Below are 14,137 nucleotides of genomic sequence, written 5' to 3'. Positions count from 1 at the left end.
ATTATTTATATTTTAAAATAAAAAAATGTAGGCAACTCTTACCTCAAAAATTTAAAGTTCTAAACTCCTCCAAGGCTATAGGATTATAAAGAAAATGGGAGGAGGTAAAATTCAAATTAGAAATGTTAATTAGAATCTGCTCTCCCAACTTAGTAAGTGAAAGAAGAACCAGTCTATTATCCTAATACAGCCTCACCTCCTGTGACAGATTAGTAAAGGAGGGAGATGAAACTCATTTCATCTCCTAAATTAAATGTCTTCTAGGGTGGAGAAGTAGTGCAAGAGAACATCTAGCCATCTTCAATAAGCTGAAGATCTCAGGAACAAAATGGAAATGCATTTGTAAATGAGTGCACTACAGCAGTATAAATTCAGACTAGGTTCTTATTTTAATGAGATATATTTGTCCAAACAATAATTGTAATCCTCCAAAATCCTTTCTTAAATATTTTGTATCAGTTAATAAATATTAATTAATAGGTGGGTTCTTATTAATTAGTTCATTAATTCTCATTAATTAGTTAATTTGCTATCATTGAATAGTACTTACTAGAAAGTGTTGTCTTAGCAAAGCTCCTATTGCTGCAGCAGAGCTCGGTGAAGCCTGAGTTCTCAGAGGCGACAGGCTCCTTTGGTAGGAGAAGGCACCCTTTTCTCCTAGTCTATCGGGCTCACTGTTGACAGCAGAAATGAGAATCGCCCTTCGTCTTAATACATTCTGATTCCCAGCTCTCCCATGCTGAGTGCAGTCATACGGCACGCAGCTCTGGCCGACTGAAAAGATGGACCACGGAGATCCAAAGGCTACCTTCAACGTTCTGCCTTTTTATGATTGGCAAGAGAGAGAATTTAAATGGAATGTCAGTCAGATTTCATGCTTTTTCTCTGCAGCTATGAGCATCTGCTAACTAATCTCTGCCCTATCCCTATCACCCAGATTTTTATGAATCCCATAGTCCAAATTCAAATATTTTAATTTTCTCTCGTATGATTTGAGGATCCCTTTAATGCAAAAAGCTGTGGTATCAACTACCACTTTTAATTCATGAGTCACTTGAATGCTCTTTGCTCTATTTTAAATTTTTCTACAACACACTCTCATTCCTAAGAAATGCTGTTTTGTTTGTTAAGAAGACATGGATTTTCATTTAATTCTTGCATTTTATTCTATATAAACTCTAATATCGCAGCTTTTTCTTTGAATATAGAGAGCAATTTAGTACCGGCAAATGGATGAAATAAACCTGGTCAAATTTGCTGTCTACATTTAGCAAACAACAGGGATATTTGTTTAATAAATGTGTGTATTTAATGGAAACATTTTAATAAACATGTGTATAATAATGTATAATAATGTAAACATTTAGAATATACTTTCTATGCATTTATGTGAAATAAATTTGGTGAAATCCCTGACGTGAATTATTGCAGTCTCTTATCTGACTTTTTCTGTCAGGTGCAAGGAACCATCTTCCCAGCCCCCAACTTCAACCCTGTGATGGATGCCCAGATGCTGGCGGGAGCGCTCCAAGGATTTGGTAAAGCTGGGCATTTCTACCTTTCATTGTAGTATTGCTTTTGTTTTCTTGGTTTTTTTCTCAATGATTATAAAATAGCTGATGTCTTAAAAAAGAGAGATTCATATTAAACAAAAACCCTGGACAAAGAAGTAGAGTAGAAAGAAAAAGAGAAAAGAAAAACACAGAAGACATAAAAGAAATGCTCACAAAATATGCAAAGCCTCTCCTAAAAAATCAAGTTCTTCACTCTCAAGACAAGGTCGCCTTGAAGGGAACTGTGTGGTGTACACACACACACACACACACACACACACACACGCATGCATGTCTGTACTTCATTCACTAGCAGTGTCCCTTAGGAAAACAACAAAGAATTTCAACCTGTCCTCTGAAGTTGGCATTAAGTTTGCACAGCTTTCGTGGCTTTTAAAATATCAGTCATCACCACAAAAATACAGAGGCAAGATAACAAAACATTGTGGACTGATTATTTTCTTCAAAAGTATAAATTTTTGCTTTAAAACTATAGGTCACAGCAACCTGCGCACCATTTTTATCTTCACTCTGGTTTCGGCTTTCCTGTCATTGCCATTTTAGGCTCAGAATATGGGTTGATTTTGACCATTGTAATTTTTTATTTGTCAGTGGTCTAGGCTGAAGGACTTCAGAAGCTTTGATGGCAGAGTCCCTGGTCACAAGAACGAGGTGGTTCATGGGCTTTAACAGTCTATCAGAGCTGGCCAAATACTCAGCTGATTAAAGTGCCTGCAAGCAGGCACAGGGGCCAGGGGTTCCATCCCAGGGCTTGCCACGCTGGCCCTGCCCCCAGGGCACGACAGACTGGATGTGGTGGTGTACACTGTAATCCCAGTTCTTGGGAGGCTGTTAACCGGTGGATCACTACGAGTCCGATTTAGCAGTGAGACCCTGAACACCCTGTAGACCCTTCCCTAAAATACAAAAAGCAAAAAAAAAATAAAATAATAGTCTTTCACCTTGCTAACTTCAGCAAAGTGCGACTAAAAAACGTAATTGCCAGTGTTTTCCTTGGCTTCTCTTTTTCATTTAGAAAGATGAGACAGAAAAAAAAACTAAATTAAATAAAAATAAGTAGTTTAAATGAACATAGTCAAAAACTACATAAAAACACCATGGAAGTAGCTGAAAGATCCATATTTAATATGTTCATTTTAGAAAGAGTTAACAGACTCCTCTACAAGGGCTTAATATTTTTGAGTCTGTGACTAGGCTAGCAGGAGACACTACACCCTTCCATTCTTTCTCAGAACTCACTGTTTTCTCTCCAAAGCCAGTAATTTCAGCCTTTGGAGCTGACACTGTGGCTTTCTTTGTGCCTATACAGCTTCCAGCCCATTTCTCTCATGTCCACACTACCCCTGGATCTTCTCAAAGGTGTAGCCATCAGAATAAATCCCAGTTACCTGCCCTCGTACACTCAATGTTCCCGGACCAGGACATAGCTTTCCCGTGATCCCAGGACTCCCAGGGTAGATTTAATTTCCAAAATGATGATCCACTTAGTATTCTCAGCTTTCCATTTTATTTTTCTGTCTCCATTGAACATCTCCTTTTGTCAAAGAAGAATCATGCCGGTTGAGATTAAACTTCATTCAAAACATTGAAATAGGGATCAAGGGAGGAGAAAGACTGAGCTCGACTTCTCTGGAACAGAACGTGGGAGAGTCATCAAATACAAGTGAACATAGAGGAAAAGCAGTGGAGCCCATGAGGAGGGAGGTGGGCGGAGGTGACCAGATGGCCTGGATTGCTCAGCAGCACTGGCCAGAGCGTGGCTCCTGCTGTCACAGGCAGACACCGAGATGCTATTTTTCTTAATGACAACATTCCAATGGGGTGGCTTCTAGATATTGGAGAAACATTTCTGGGTTGTAAATCTGGCAGGAGGGTGAAAAAAAAAAATGTACGTGGCTCAAATAGAATTTTCCATGGCCAGTTTTCTCAAAATCATTACTTTCAGACGGAACAGGTCACAGGATGCAGTTAGGCAAGAATCCTATCCTTATTTCAGTCAAGCTGGGTGAAAAGCGAAGATCTTCTTAATTGCTCTCCTCCGACTCTCACTACAGTGAAATTTACCTAAACTGGCTGTGCATTATGATGACCTGCTAGGTCGGTGTGATGGCCTGATACGAGACGTGATAAGATGTGACATGAAGAGGTAGAAGATGCGTAACCAACAAGCAGAGCTTATGCTACAGGAGGAAAGGACTGTGCTTCATGCACAGCATGAATGGCTCACGCCAACACCTGGAAGCTTCTGACATTTTGCATTTTCACAATTTCCTTCTTCGTTGCTGTCCTTCCTCTGGAAATTCTAACAGAAGCTCCCCTGCTTTTGCACTGAGTGTTCGGTGTAAGCCACAGCTCTAACTGTACAGTGTGAAAGACAAGGTATCAGTTTGCCACTCACCAGCAGAAAAATCAATCAGTCCTTTTGGGGATGGTAGGACAGGCAGCTGAATAAAAGGTCTATCTCCTTACTTCCCTGTATTTATTATTAAATTCTCTAGAATGTTACCAGCTGGTGTGAGTTCTTACTTCAGTGATAACAGAAGTTAAAACCAGTGCAACAGCTTGCTTGCAGGACAAGGCTTTAACGGGAGAGTATGAGAATAGAGAGGACTTCAGCTTGAGAAGAAAACCTGAAGGGGGCTCTTAACACAGATGATTGGGCTGGCGTCCTAACAGCGAAGGGCGGAGGGCAGAGTTTATGGGGTTTGCTGATGTGCGCTAGGATCTGCTTGGTCATTTTCTCAGTGACTGGTTTGGAGCTCTGGAGAAGTCCTTACAGCTCAAGGAGTCATTAGAGTCCTTAGGAGATGATTGTTTATGTTTGACAGGCAGATCTAGTTTCACAAAGGCTCTTCTGGCATCCAAGGTGATTGCAGATTCAGAGAAATGACTAGAAACTTCTAGGTTCCTATTCCCAGGAATTAGAGCAGATAGGTGACTGTCCTTGCAAATCTTCTATCTTGATGTCCTCAGGCTCCATGGAATATGAGACAGGTTGTGTAAATTTAGGTTAAATAAACTTGTATTATCAGCTTTTAGACCAGTATTCCTTAAATGTTAATTATGCTTCTACACAGCTAAGTAAGGATCTCATTCAAAGATGGAAGTGACAGTAGAAACAGATCAGAAGGCAGGCAGAGGTGCCAGTGTGTTCAGCCAGCTTCGCTGCTGCTGGGAGCAAATACCTGATACTCATCGCTTAAAGGAGGAAGTGGTCCTGGGACTTAGAGGTGCAATTCCATGATCTGCAGCTCGAGGCAGACCATGGCACAAGGGTGTGGCAGGACAGAGCTGCTCAGTACTTGGTGGTCAGAAAGGGGGTGGGGCAGAGAGAGGGAAAGGGACCAGGTAGCCTTCCTCATGACAAAGCTCTGTCCTCCATGCAGACACACAGAAGCATGAGCCAGCAATCCTTTCCATTAAGTGTCCTTATCACGATAAGCTGTACCCTGTTTCTAGTTAGCAACTTTGTATCTGAAGGCTCAAAACAGTGTCTGTGTTTTAATTCCCTGTCTACTGTCCAAGCAAGCACGAATCATGCTTTTAATGAGTAACAAGTTGGGGGCCCAGCAGTCTGATCTTTCTCTCTGTGATGATCTCCAGCAGTTTTATTTTCTCATCTGGTTTATTCTTACACACGCTATGGCAAAGGCATCCTGGCTTTCATGATGCACCTGGTTTCTGAGGTCATGAGATTATCCAGGTGATGAGGTAGGGAAGAATACATTCTATACTTTTAATCAGTACCAGGCCCTGAGGTAAGGCCCAGCAGTACAGCGGCCCTTTGTCCTTCTGGTCGTTTCTGACTATCTCAGGAAGGGAGGCAATTTTCAGTAATGGTACAAAAATGAGACACAGGAAGAATCCAGGATTCATCAGACATTACTGTGTGATTTCCAATTGTAGTTGAAAGCGCTCTGTGCTCCTCTCAAGGCTAACACTTGCACATTGGTTTTGATCCTTAAGTAATGGGTTCTCCCTAACTACAGAGCAGTAATGTGACTAATCTTCAAACACTATTCTTTGCAGACTGTGACAAAGACGTGCTGATCGACATTCTAACGCAGCGCAGCAATGCACAGAGACAGATGATTGCAGAGGCATACCAGGGCACGTACGGCCGGGTGAGCACTTCACGTCCCGTCCTCTCTCAAGGACAAACTCCTGAGCACTCCAGCACCCATGGGGAGCTGGGACCATTGCATTTGTCAGTTTTTCAGGTCCCAAAGTCCTCAGAACTCACTGTATGTTAGAAATAGTCCATGGCCTCTTGCACATTTCAAAGAATAAAAAATATATATATTATGTGTGTATTCAAGGTATATAAATAATTACAGTGACCATCATCCCAGCCCAAAATCATATAGCATCTCATAAAGAAAAGTTTTGACAACTTTACACTGCTGGTTGGTCCAATTAGGCTAAAAGCGTTGGGCTGGAAACCCCCCCGTGGGCCACACTTTGGGGAAAGCAGAGCCGGGACTGCTGATCACCAGGTCAGAAGGTGGCACTGGTCCCTGGAATTTTCTCCAGGTCCTCGTCTAACTCTCCACCAAAGTGAATTCTCCACTTGCTTTTCTTCTCCCCAGCAGGCAGTTACAGAGACCATTAAAAAAGAATGGCAGTTTTAAAATAGCTTGGGCAATAAAACTATCCATAGTGTTTAAAAGTAATCACATTCTAATTCAAAAGCAAGTACCATTAAATATTCTTTGTTCTGCATTTAAACCACAAATTCAGAACAAAACTCTTCAGGCCAAAAGGACCTGAAATAGCAATTATTTTGTCAACCAAGCATTATTGTTGAAGCAGTATCATAAAACTTTTTTATGGAGTTTGTCCATATAAATTTACTCCATCTCAAAGCTTCAGCTTTTGAACAAATGTAATGCATGGAATAAAAGATATCCTTCTGTATTAGAATGAATTAATAATGAAAGAGCTACCATTAGTGATAACTTTAAGAGAATTATGCTCAATTACACCAGTTTGTCCACATCAAACTGTTGTCTTGGCATATGTTCCCATGACTTGAACATCAGTTTTCTTGAAAAAATGAATTAAAAACTGTAAAAGATGTAGCACTGGTGCTCTACCAAGGCTTTAATATTCATAACATTAAAGCTTTTTTTCTGTAAAGTTGTTAACTCAAAGGTTTACATACATATTTGCTATTATATATCTTGTTCATTTAGGCTAAAGCATTACTTTATCAAGCTCTATAAAACTAAGCTGAAGCAGATTTAAAATAATTAAGAAATGACGTCCTTGTACTCAAGGGATTTAAAATCCATTAAAGAACTTGCTCTGGAATGAAGCACTTTTTGCTCTACACCTAAGGTCTCAGAGTTTGCTAAACCCTCGCTTTTGCTGAATAATCCATGTTAAGTTTTTCAGCGCAGCAGAAAAGCAAAAGTAAATGAAAGGGAAGAGGCCTTTATTGCCATTGAGGAAGACATGGAGAGGATCTGAGGCAGGTGGGGGATCTTCTGACCTGAGACAGGAAGGCTGAGATTTCATGAACTTTTGTTGGGGGTGGAGTTCGAGGAACAGGTTCAGTGGCACATAGGGAGAGGATTGGAGGCCCCTTGTGTGGGTGGGAAAGGTAAAAAGAAGTTGTGTCCAGGGGTGTAGTGAGGAAGGCAGAGGAAGTGGTCATTGGGAAGATAAGCTGTTCTTTTGGGGATTCAGCCATGTTGGATCCAGGCCATGGTAATTTAGCAGTTTGTACTCAGGCTGGAACCTGTAAATCCGCATGCGATAGAGGAGCTTGCTCTTGAATCTTGTAGAAACGGAATGCTTGACCTGCAGGAACATTAGGACACTCACACCTGACATTCTCTTTTTGAGATGGAACAGCCTTAGACTCTGTTAATGGGAAACAGATTCCAGCAAGCTCCAGGGTGTGCCATTATGTACTGTTAGGAAGTTACAGCAAGATTCAAGAGCAAGCTTCCCTGCATTGCACCCGCCGCAGGTCATCAAGCCACACTTTCATTGGTTCTCAGAACTACTGTCATTATTCAGTCAGTTATCAACTGTTGAGAATCACCTTCCCTCGCACGTTCTCTGTTTTTCATCACTTAGCCAGTCTGGATGTGAATCTCCATGCTTTCACCCCCCGAGTAATTCTTGAACTCCTCACTGGCCAGGTGACCCCTTAGTCCCTGCCTGTTCCAGTTCACTGTCCAAACTGAAGCCAGAATGACTCAGAATAACACTGAACGTGTTACCTTGCCAAGTTAGTACCTAAAAGCTTACCCCATTCCTCTCTCACAGATGTCCGCAAGTTCTTGGAGCAAATGTACGCTCTTTCCCCACAGAAGTGAGGCCTTACTGCCCTCAACCAGGTGCTGCATCATTACCCCAGTTTTTCTTTCCCACATATCTTCAGCCACAGCCCTACAGAAGTATTTGTAGTTCCCCAAATTAACCTGCTTCCTCTCTACAGTCACACTGTCCCATCCATGCTCCATGGCCTGACTTCCCATTCCTCAGGCTGGATACCTACCATCCTGGACCACAGACACCACACTGGCTCCACCGTCCTCATCCCAGGGAGTCAGATGAAGGCCCTTAATGCACACTGGCTGTAACTTCCTGACAGTACTTACTGGCACACTCTGGAGCCTGCTGGAATCTGTTTCCTATTGCCAGTGTCTAAGGCTGTTCCATCTCAAAAAGAGAATGTCAAGCTTGAATGTCCTAAGATTTCTGTAGGTCAAGCGCCCAGCTTCTACAAGATTCAAAAGCAAGTTAATAGCTCTTTTTCCAAAACAATGGAAGTTGTATCAAGAAAACAAATTTGAAGTATCAAGAGGCAACACTGAGAGGCTGTTTCCCTTTCGAGAGTTTCCAGCCAGCAAACCATCTTCCAGAGAGCCTTGTGGATAAAACTGATGAGCAGGATTATGGGGCCCAGAGTAGCACCAATTCCTTACAGCCACCTCTATTCCCTCTGGTAGCTGTAAGCACTCACAGAAGCAATGAATAAACCCAAGTAAGTTCAACAGTAAAAGTTACAACAGCACAAATGGTCAATGAGCCCAAAAGCCTCCAAACCCAAAATCATCTGACCTCTGCCTCTCTACTTCAAAATTTGCTCAAACACACTCTGTGAACTCAGGTATGCTCCACCAGTGGGCACAGACAGAACATTGACTTGGGCATCTGCGTCCAATAAATGTATAAAAACTTGAATCCATTTGCCCTAGCCCCCACGTAATCCACCATAGTCAGACAAGTATACATGTCCTTTAGGGCACAGTGCAGATTAGGAACAGGAAGCCCTGGATCTTGATTGCACAGAGCTGTGGTTCGTTGCTGTGCTCCTGAAAGCAGAGTCCCAGATGAAAGGAAGAGAAAGACCAAGAGACATGTGGGAGAGAGCAGGTTTGCATTAATGCTGAGATATATGTATTTCCTACATCTTAACTGAATGAACGGCAGGGCTAGGGAGATAGCTCAGTAGAATAAGCATTTCCCTGGCAAGCACAAGGTCCTTAATTCAATCCCCAGTACCACAAAAAAAAAAAAAAAAAAAGAATGAACATCTCTTGTTTAGGGCCTACACAAAGTCCTATCTCAAGTGGCAAGCTCATTATTGCAATGCCAGGTGTCTTGGCTTGTTGGAATCTGGACTGTGATGAATTTTAGACAGTCACAGACAAGAGTAGTTGTTCCTTTTTCAGACTTGCCTTTTTTTTTAAAAAAAAAAAGGGGGGGATATAGGTTCTACAGGGTCTCACTACATAGATCGGACTCTTAGTGAGTCTCCTGTTTTCAGCCTCCCAAGTGCTGGGATTGCAGGTGGGTGCCACCACCTCTGGACTCAATTGCCATCTCACAGTGCCCTGGGAGTGGGGCTGGCACAGCACACCTGGGATCAGGCCCTGGCCGCTGCGCTCTGCCTAAGCAGGCGCTTTAGTCTGCTGAGCTATCAGGCCGTCCCTCTTACTTGGCTTTGATTTATACTCTGGCAATTTTTTAATGAGTTACTATTGAAGATGTACTTTATGGTATAATGAGACTTGGAAGACTAAATAAAAAGGCCCAACTTTTGTCCCCCAGGGCTTACAGCAGGAGAGAATTTAAACAGAGAAACACACAATTTACACTCTTCTTTGGTCAAGTTTTTGATCATTCTCAAGATGTTTCAGTTTAGTAATTCCTTTTTCAGCTCTTTATTAAGATGAAAGTGTATATTAATGCCAGAATTTTTACATTATAGAATTTTATTTCTTTTTTTGGCAATTCTATTATTTTTTCATACTATAATTTCTGATTGTTATTGTCTCAGATTTTTGTGTATTAATTCTGCTCTTTGCAGGGTTCATTACCACTCTGGGAATTTTTTCCAAGTGTATGTCATAATATTTTTATCATAAAACTTTTTAATTGAGGCTTTTTAACAATAATCTTTTCTTTTGTAAAGTCAGAGAATTTCTAAAGACTGGTTTTACATTTCCTTCTTCCTATTTTCCCAGGAAAGTTGCCAGCTCAGGATGACTTTCAGAATGATTTCTCTTCTTAAAGGTCTCAATTCATATAAGCAGAATAAATTTGAACTTCAAGCCCAAGGTTATGTGGATGTACTGTTTCAGATTATCAGAGAAAATAGTCTACTCAAAACCCAAGCATGAGAAGGGAGCTTTCTGCCCATCCTCCAGTGCTCACTGATATTTTTTCCTATTTCTCACTTTTATTGATGATGATGATGATGATGAGGATGGCAATATAACATCAATCATCATAATAAAAGGAATATCCTTCGAGGTCCTGACCTCTTCTGTGAGATTTTTGGTCTTAAATCGCTGTGTTATGCCTTCCCAATACATATTTTCCAACCCTCGTGTCATGCCCTACACTGGGCGTTAAAACCCTAGACAAATAGTTCCCAAACCCACACCCCCACCTTTCCCACTTACCTATAAGATCATTCCCCTCATTTGTTCATCTTCCGGGTTTCATTTGTCCCCTAGCTCTTTATATCCAAAGATTCCTTTCCTTTTTGAGATGATCTTCTAAATGAATCCTGTATTTTATCCTCATACTTGGAGAGGGAAACTTTTAGCTTTTGATTCAGTGTTCTTTTTTATTATTAATTTTATTGAGAAAAAATAGCAATGAGACAGTTGCAAAACAGGTTAGTAGGACAGTTACAATAACTAACGCATTTCATATTGTTGTCTTCATAGTAGTTATTGAGAGTACAAGATGCAGACAGGATATCCTGTCCAAACACTATTGGTACAAATCTTTCTTCTCATTGAATTATGAGAAAGTAGTTGTATATCTATCCTAACTATTTTGTACATACAGATAGAAAATGATCTTTCAGTGTTCTTTCTATGGTTTTCTTTGCTTGGTATCAGGAATAAAACTCAGGACCTTGTACTTGCCAAGTAGGCGCTGTGCCGCTGGGCTATATCCCTGGAAAGTTAGTCTTTTATAACTACCTGAGATACTCAGTTTACAAAAAGAGGTTTATTTTTACTCATTATTTTTTAGAAAAAAAATAAGGGTATGACTGAGTTGCCCTGCTGATTTTGGACCTAAGGTAAGGAAATACAACCTGGTGGCTTTGTGGAGCAAAACTGATCCCAATATGGCTTGCCAACAGAAGAAGACCCAGGTCCTTCTCTCCTGTGAATGAACACCCCAGGGATTTAAGACCCCCTGCTGGCCTGAGCCCATAGCTTCTGCCACAACCCAGTAGCTCTCACCTGGAGGTCAAGCACTATGCCCTGGGCCTCAGGGAGATATTGAAGACCCAAGCCCCAGCAGCCCTGGCATTCTGCTTGTCTAGAAGATTGCAGAAGGATTGTTATTTTCAGACAATTGAACAACTCAAATTGCCACTGAAATCTGAATCATTCATTAAAATGTGAAGAAGCCTATGAAAGGAAGTTGATTTAGGGAATATTCACTCACCACTCCAAGGTAGCAAAGCGACCTACACAAGTACTTTTATAAGGTAGCACAATGTGTACAAATGTGTACAATGTAACTCTGAGGGAGACAGAATTAGGACAAATTCTAAATCCCACTTTTTGTGGGTTCGCACCACTGAGTGTTTTAACAGCAAGTATCATTTTTTATGATAATAGAAAAAGTATATGAGTTAAAAACATATGAAACCATTACCCCAAGCATATTCAGGCAAGAAAAATGCTAAGCATAGCTCTACTTCTTGCCCCCGTTCTTGCCTAATAGCAAAAAAGCAAAAGAGATTGCAATAAGATGCTATCATTTTATTTTTGATTTCAATGAAGAAGTAGAATAGCTGCAAGTTGGCTAAGCTGCAGTTTCACCAGCAACACAGAACAGAACAATTTGAAAAGCAAAGACTCATTAGCTTAATGTAAGGCCTCGCTGTGACTCCAGCAGAGCCCGCCGTAGGGCAAGTCTTCAGAAGCCGGGCAAGCGGAAGCAGTGAGACTGAAGAAAGCCACACTCTGAAGGTGGCATCTGAAAAATTATTTGTATTACTCCAAGTGAGAATTTAAAACCCCTAATTAGAGACCCTACTTGAGTTCCCCTTTGAACTTGCTACTGTTCGTTGTTTAAACATACCATTCAATATTTATCTTCCCAACTGACAGAATTGCCTCCTTAGCCTTGTCCTGAGAATATACTGTCCCTGTCGCAATAGCCACCATGACATTTTGCTTCCTAGCATAACTGTAATTACTGTATTTCTACACCTTCTGCTCAAGGAAATTGCTTGAGGATGCTTTTTCCTGTTTATCTTTGAATTACCAAGAATGACTACAAGTGCATAAATTGTGCAATTACAAGAGATCTTGCTCATTCATTGGCTTTGGTAGATACTTTCTATTTATGAGGCACATTCCTGTGGGCATGGCTAGAATAACCATGGGTTAGCAGCCCACAGATCTGTACTACTATGGAGTTTCCAGCCTTCCTGATTGAGAAAGGCTGTGAACTGGCAGAATATGTCACGTAGCAATGCAGTAAGTGCTTGCAGGTACAGAGAGAGCCACGTGCAAAGTCAGTAAGCGCTGAGAGGCTGGGTGTGATTTTAAATAAGATAACTAGGGCACGCTTAACTGAGAAGGCAAGGAGAATGGTCAGCAGGGATACCCCTAGGACATGGATTTTAGCAGAGTTAACTGCAAAATGAAAGCTCTTAGGCAGGAGCAGAAGTGGTACCCTAATTTTAAGAAGCCCATTTTAGCAGAAGTGAAGAAATCAGAAGCAAAGAGAATGATAGGAGAAGAAAGCAGAGCAATCACCAGGGACTTACACATGTGTTGTGCACCACTGGATGATTTACATGTCCGTGGACTAAAAAGTCTGGTGCTCACTTTCTTCGGAGATCAACAACTCACACACAAATTACAGTTTACAGTGTGGGACAGGAGAAGGAACATGTTGAACAGAGGAGTCACTGATCTGCTTTCTCCTTTCATAGCGTCACACTGTCAGATGTGTCGAGGAAGTGCTAGGTGCAGACACAGAAGGAGCGCTCACGCGGAGGCTGGGCTGAGAGGGTACCATGGGAGGGCCACGCTGCGGCTACACAGGGCTGCAGGAGTGAAGGGTGACAGCCTGTCTACCCGTGTCTCCATGTGCGCACCTGCAGAGTCCGAGAAAGGAACACTGGCTGATCGTGTGGATGTAGAAAATCAGAAGGAGTACTCCGCCACACTGAGGCAGGTGTGACTGCCCGGGACAAGGCGGTCTTCACTTGGTCATATTCTTAAGAAACCAGTGCAACATCTGCCATCACTGAAGCAAACATTTTTAGGTGGAGAATGGCTATATAAGAATTCACAGACAACTGAATAAACTAAAAATGGGAAGAAGTGCAATATAAGAGACAAGATTTTGAGTTGAAGAGACAGAACAGAGAGAAGAAACAGTATAGTGTCAGCATTGCTAATAATTAACCCTGTTTCTCTTGTAAAATAGTACTTAATATTTTGCAGGAGAAAGAAAAAGAATTTTGAGCACCTGTCCTATGTCAGAAAGCATGAAAATTCACCTCAGCTCAATTGTTTAACACTTTTAGCAGCACCGTGAAGCAAGTGCTGTTACTTTACAGAGTGATGGAGTCAGAGGCTACGCAACCCACTTGTAACCTCAAAGTTATAATTTAAGTCGGGATTGCAGACTAGTTTTTACTGATATTACAAGAGCTCTCGTATCCTTTATTCCTCTGGAGTTATTTTATTTTTTTGATAGTTTTGCAATATTTTCGTAGCTGGGTACACACGTACACCCTCATACACATGCGCACACATACAGACACGAGCAATGGTTAAAAATAAAGATGCACAACGCCATCTAGTGGCATTGCTAATCTCAGTTTATAATAGAAGGTACACATAGACATTCATATTCTTTTGATGAGGTAATGCATGAAAAAATTAAAGATATTGTTATAAATGTATGAAATAATTGCAGTGATCAAGGAAATGTAATTAAAGATTAAATACAGGATTTTGGCAATGTTCAAGTTATCTTCTGCTTGAATAACCTGCTTATTATTTATATCTAATCAGTACATAAAAGGTTTCTTCTTCACACACGCAATA

The 14,137-nt window shown here is 41.2% G+C and overlaps 1 protein-coding gene across 1 annotated transcript in view; it reads left to right on the top strand.

Moving 5' to 3' along the window:
• The window catches only part of Anxa10 (annexin A10), a 155,040-nt gene that overhangs the window by 101,348 nt on the left and 39,555 nt on the right, over positions 1-14,137 (top strand). The window contains exons 2-3 of the mRNA XM_004640255.1: positions 1,457-1,538; positions 5,604-5,698. Of these exons, the coding sequence (XP_004640312.1) occupies positions 1,457-1,538; positions 5,604-5,698 (177 nt within the window). The remainder of the gene's footprint in view (positions 1-1,456; positions 1,539-5,603; positions 5,699-14,137) is intronic.

Source organism: Octodon degus, unplaced genomic scaffold, assembly GCF_000260255.1.
Source record: "Octodon degus isolate 3935 unplaced genomic scaffold, OctDeg1.0 scaffold00121, whole genome shotgun sequence".
Classification (NCBI taxonomy): domain Eukaryota; kingdom Metazoa; phylum Chordata; class Mammalia; order Rodentia; family Octodontidae; genus Octodon; species Octodon degus.
This window is presented reverse-complemented; position numbering and strand designations above follow the sequence as displayed.